We start from the raw sequence: 5906 nt of genomic DNA, 5'->3' as shown, positions 1-5906 counted from the left end.
CCACTTCAGTCCCATGAAGTAGGTGTTTGAAATGGATGCTATTTGATATTATCATATGTATTTTACAAGTTGGTTTTAAATCAGGAGGAGTTGAGGAACAGAGAAATAAAATCCTCTCAAAGGAAATCTGTAATTCTTGTACAGATGAATTGATTTTTATTTGCAGCTTTCATTTTGAAAACAGCAGGATTGTGTTTCTTGATGCAAAGAGTTTAATGTTTGTTCAGCTAGTCCTGAGGCTCTTGTGCCACAAGTTTACTACTGTGTTTTCAAGTCATCAAGCACTTCTTGCTTTGTGATTCTGGCCCATTCATCAGGAATTTGGCCTTTACCTGCAAATCTTTTCTGATATTTTTCTTCTAGATTTGATCTGAAGTGAGAGACAAACCACTTCCAATAGGGCTGGCTGGATGAGTCTGGAGTGATGCTCCATGTGGCATAATCCCCTCCTGCCTGTCGATAGTTCTTATATGGGAATTTTTCATCCTCACTTAACAAAAATGAGCAATCACTTGCCACCAAACTCGTACAGCAATCAATGGTCAAATTGTCTGTGGTTAGCCAATGCCATCCACTGACTGCCTGAGGACGGTGGAAGGGAACACTGTGGTCTCCATCATGTGCAGAAATTGTGTTTGTGCAGATGGCTTTGCAGAACGGACACTGTTTCCAGCAGCCACACAGATGTTCAGAGAGTATTTTCTCAATTGCAGGAATGAATTCTTCTACAGGTATACTTAAGCAATTCTGTTCAACTGTCTCCATTGCAGGATCCAAATCTGCACTCATGGCTTCCTTGAGAAATTCCATGTCTTTAATCTCCTGGTGTTCAATGCTTATCAAGTCACTCCTTGGGAAGATGAGGTTGCTCCCAAGGTGATCACAGAACAAATCTAACCACTCAGATGCAGTGCTGCTTTTGTCTTTAGCTTGTGCTGTGGATTTATGAATAGCAGAGAGTAGGACATTCTTGATGTCATCTAAACTTAGTTTTAAAAAAGCCTGTATTGCTTCAGCTCCTGATCCTGAACAGTATTTTCTAATTTGGGTTTCAATGTAACTCCTGAAAAATGATTTTGGATAATGAATATATTGCCAATACTTTTCAAAGTTCTCTTCCTCTGCCAGAGAGATGAGAATGTGTTTCTCCAAGTTAGCTCTGTTTCCATTGAATTCAGGGCAAGTATTTCTCATGTCCCCAGCAATTTTAGGGACTGCCTTTTCCCTTATGGTTTTGGACACAGCTGGGGAGAGCTTGTTCCACAGAAAATCAACAAATGTTTTAATAGAAGTTGCTCCTTGGATGGAGATTTCAAAACTCATAAAGAAATCAGCTTTCTTAGACTCCAAATAATAAACAGGATTATTTGCTCTCTTGAATGCCTCATGCATTTTCTTAAAATACTGTGAGGCTCTTCTAAATAAATGCAAAGACATGTCAATCTTATATTTGTTTGTAAAGGAATATTTTTTTGCTGTGGTTTCAGATTCTACTTCCTCTTCTATTATTCTCAGGATTTTATGGAAATCACTGGAACTGTAATCACGCTGTTGCAAACGAATGTCCTTAATAGTTTCCTCAAATCTTGTAAAGATGTGGTTACTAGTCCTATTAATAGCTTCTTTATCATGTGCTTCTAAATGATCTCTGGAAATGGAATAGTTCCTACTCATTTTAACATATTCAGTGTAATCCATTTGAAATACCTTTCCAGATTTTTTACCTAGTGTTTCCACTATATTTGTCTCACTTTTAAAATAATTCAAAAGAATGTCTTCAGCATCTAGTTCAATGTCAGGCTCTTCAACTTGAGGGAAAGTTGAGGACACATCATGGACCCATTTTGTCCAAAGTTGATAAAATATGTTCTGTACCTCTTCCTTGTTTAGCTCTTTATCCTTTATAGATAAAGCCAACTTCCTGCTCTTTTCCAATAATTCTCTTTCATATTCTGCTTTTTTCTTATCCAACTTTTCTTGGCTTTTTTTAAAATGAATAAGTTCATCAGCCTTTCTTAAGCTCTCTGAAACAAGTGTGTCCTTAAGCATGGAGAGTTTATGCTCAAAATTTGCTTTCCATTGAATTAGTATTCCATTATCTGGATCTTCAGTTAAAAACTTTTCAAATTCTTGCTTGATGGCTTCATATTTTTCTGTAACTGGGGCCTCAACTGTGCTTCTGTTGAGTGTCTGCATTTTCCCATTCTTAATCTGGTTGTTCAGCTGGAGCTGCAAGTCCAGCACATGACTCCTCAGTTCCCAAGTCCACTGGTTGTACATGGTTTCCAGTTTGCTCATGGCCACCACCTCTAGGGTGTTCTTGAAGCTGAAAATAAAGTTCTCACTCACCAGAGCTTTCCACAAATCTTGAACTCGGAATTTTAAGTCTGATATCTTCATGATGCTTCCTTTGAATTCCTGTTTGGCACTCATAAGAATTTTACTTCTCAGTTCCTGGACATTGAGGCTGTAGCGTGGATTAGGAGGGGCCATTGGAGGATTGCCATCCCAGAGGTGAGCAAAGTAGTAAACCTGAGTAGTCACATCAAACTTAATAACATCATTGAAGCAGGTGATGTCTGAGTATTGCTCTTGTTCTGCTGCTAATTTTGCCATTTCATCTAGTCTTTGCACTAATTTCCTACGAGCTTTTATCAATTGGTCTTCAACGGCAACATCCTCCACATTCTGATGGATAAAGATGCAACTTGGTGAGATTTTTACCTGTTTCATCCTCAGAAAGGCTTGGACAACTATCTGTAGGATATCCTGCATCTCTGATGGATTCTCACCAAAAATATTGATGAGAGTCAAGTTTCCAAGTCCAGTGACAAAGGTTGCCAATTCATTGTCCCTGTTCTGGGATTTATTGTTGAGTTCTGGGGCTCGGAGACCTTCAGTATCCACAGCCAGCACAAAGTCAAAGCCAAGTTCCCCTGTGAATGTCTCCTCCACCTTCAGGAGCTGCATGTAGGCCCCCCGGGTACATCTGCCTGCACTGACTGTGAACTGCAGCCCAAAGAGTGTATTCAGCAGAGTGGACTTGCCTGAGCTCTGCAATCCAATGATAGAGAGAACAAAGAGCTTCTTGTCTCCAAGTTTCTCAGCAAGCTTGTCAAAAACAGCTGCTATCCAAGTTAGAGGCACATATGAGGCATCCCCATCCATCAGTTCAATCGGAACACCAGATATCATCAGATCTGCAGCAATTTCAGGAAGGGAATGAAAGAGAGCCTCTTTTTTGGAGGATGTTTCTTTCAGAGCTTCATAGATCTGACCAACTTCTCTGAAAAGTTGCTCAACTCCAAGGACACAGTTATGATTTTCTGTGGAGATGCCTCCCATCTTACTTTGCTGGTCTTGCAGATAATTTTTCTTGGACATGGTTTTCTCTTTTTCTTGTACCTGTGGCAGCAATGGCCTTTGCTTCTCATGCCACTGTTCCACACACCCTGCAGTCAGATCATCCAGAAACACACTTAACCACGGTAAAAAATAATGTTTGGTGTGATTTTCTGAATTTCCCTGAAGATTATCAAGAACAGATCTCATTAAATCATTGAGAGGAAAGGCTTTGATCAACTGTTTTTGCCGTATCTCTCTTTTCTCTCTCTGTGTGTCACTCTTGTGTTGCTCAATGCTCCGATTTCCCTTTTCTGTCAGATGGTAGAGTTCTCTGTCCTTCTTACACCACTGGTGCCACAGTGTTCCCTGAAGGGGCAGAAAGTTTTCCTTCACGTGAGATAACGCTGTTTCTGACAGGAGGGACATTACATTTTGTGCCTTTTCTTTGCCTTCCTTACACTCTCTCTCATCTTCATCAATAAGGAATCCTTGCTGGCGAGCAATCATGGAACAGTCTTCCAGGCTGAGGGAGGTGTCAGAGGAGTCTAACAAATGCCTGATTGCTGTTGCAATTTCCTCTGTTAATTCTGCTTCATTTCTATTCCTGATACCAATTCTTACTCTCTGACTAGAACTATTGCATATGCCTTTTTCTTTGTCATCAAGCAATAATATGAAAGGTTTTGGTGACTGGGATAGGTCACGAATAAGCTTCCGGTTTTCTTCATTGATATCAGAAAATTTCATGAGAACCACAATGAGAGAAGAGATTTCCTGCAGGAAGGTGAGCTGCCGCTTATGTTCCTTTGCATCTCCATGAAGATTGGTGAAGGTCACACAGTTGTTAAATCTGTCCCCATCATCACCCCCAGGACAGTACCAGCTGACTTCCACCACACCCTCCATCAAGAGACAGTCTTTTGTGCTTCCTCTACAGTGGCGGTGAAAAAACATACTATTCTTACGTTTATCAAGAAAAGAGTTCATGATCTGAGATTTGGAAGCCAAGAGGCCATTCCCAACTCTTATGAAGGACACAATGGGGGTAGAGACAGAACATATCTGTTGATTCCTGTAACTGATCTTCTCATCTGGTGATTTCTTGACTTGCCAACTTTTCCTGATTTGCCTGAGAGACCAGAGGGAGAATTCAATCTGAGAACTGCAAGGATTAGGCACTACAAGGGGAAGGGCAAATTGGCAAATGGCAAGTTTGCCCATAATGTACTGCCTGGCAAAGTCATCTACACAGTGAAAAATTGTCATCTGAATATCCATTGGGTGAATGTGGGGCTTGTTGAGCTGGGATCGCTTTGTGGATGAAGGTTTAGAACTAGGATTATCTTCAATAAACTCTTCATACGGATCAAAAGTCTCATTATCCTGATCAGGAGATATTAAGTCTACATGGTATTTTGTGTCTCTATCATCTCTGACCACCAAATGTCTCAGGCTATAATCCAACATTAGCAGCTTCTGCAGGAAATAGAAAGGAAACTCCTTTTCAGAACTGGGATGGGTGTTGTACACAGACTTCTTGTAGATAACGTGGAAATCAGCTCTGCTCATCCTTTTTGGATAGTAATGATCTAAGCCTAGCTGTTGAAGTATGTCTAGGAAGGGCCCATTATCTGTAGCTTTCCTTTCACTATTTTCATGTTCATGTGTTTCTTCGGATTGTTTCTTTCCATGGAAGAGACTTTCCAATTGGTTTTCGACTTTGTCCATTTGTAAGGAAGACTTAGTGGCTTCATAATCCCCATCAAGGAGCATTCTCATGTGTTTCATCTGCTTTTGGTACATTAATTCCACTGGAGCTTGTTTTGACCCTGAAAGACCTGACTGTGACAGGTGCAGCAGCTTCTCCAGGGCCCTTTTCTCCCATAGATGTTGTGTCTGAGATTTCAGCTGATGAAGGTCTTCTTCATCGAGGTGTTGTAAGGCCTGGGCAGAGGTCACACCCAAGTGTTCCTGGAGCTTTGGTAACCAGTACTCAGCATTCAACCCCACTGCTCTCAGCCTTTCTTGGAGATCTTGCTCCCTTTCTTCTCTGAGCAGTTGTTTATCACGGGTGTATCCTCCTGAGTCCATGGCTGTGTGAAAAATATAAATTCAATTAACTTGTCTCTTCCTGACCTAGGAAATATTGATCTCTTGACTAATGGGGTGAATATAGAAAAAGTAAGTACATTCCTTGTATAGTTCCAACATACAATTTTTGGTAATATGATTTTTAAGCGCAAATCATCATTGTTGGTATCCATAATTTGTCATAGTTATTTTTAAAGATTTATTATTTATTTTTATTGCAAAATCAGATTTGCAGAGACAGAGAGGAAGAACTTCCATCTGATGATTCATTCCCCAAGTGAGCACAATGGCTCGAGCTGTGCTCTAACAAAACCAGGAGCCAGGAGCCAGGAGCTTCTTTTGGGTCTCCCACAGGGGTGCATGGTATCCAGGATTTGGGCCTTCCACAATGCTTTCCTAGATCAGAATCAGGGGAGCTGGATGGTGAGTGGGGCTGCCGGGATTAGAACAGGTGCTCATATGTGATGACG

The 5906-nt window shown here is 40.8% G+C and overlaps 1 protein-coding gene across 1 annotated transcript; it reads right to left on the bottom strand.

The window, feature by feature from the left end:
• Positions 1-258: 258 nt before the first annotated feature.
• On the bottom strand, positions 259-5436 carry LOC121158957 (interferon-induced very large GTPase 1-like). The gene has a single exon (XM_040983947.1). It carries the CDS (start codon positions 5434-5436, stop codon positions 259-261), a length of 5178 nt encoding a protein of 1725 aa, XP_040839881.1.
• Between the last annotated feature and the right edge of the window lie 470 nt (positions 5437-5906).

Source organism: Ochotona curzoniae, unplaced genomic scaffold, assembly GCF_017591425.1.
Source record: "Ochotona curzoniae isolate NIBS_2020 unplaced genomic scaffold, NIBS_Ocur_1.0 contig_4018, whole genome shotgun sequence".
Classification (NCBI taxonomy): domain Eukaryota; kingdom Metazoa; phylum Chordata; class Mammalia; order Lagomorpha; family Ochotonidae; genus Ochotona; species Ochotona curzoniae.
The sequence above is the reverse complement of the archived record's forward strand: the minus strand, read 5'-3'. Positions and strand labels throughout refer to the sequence as shown.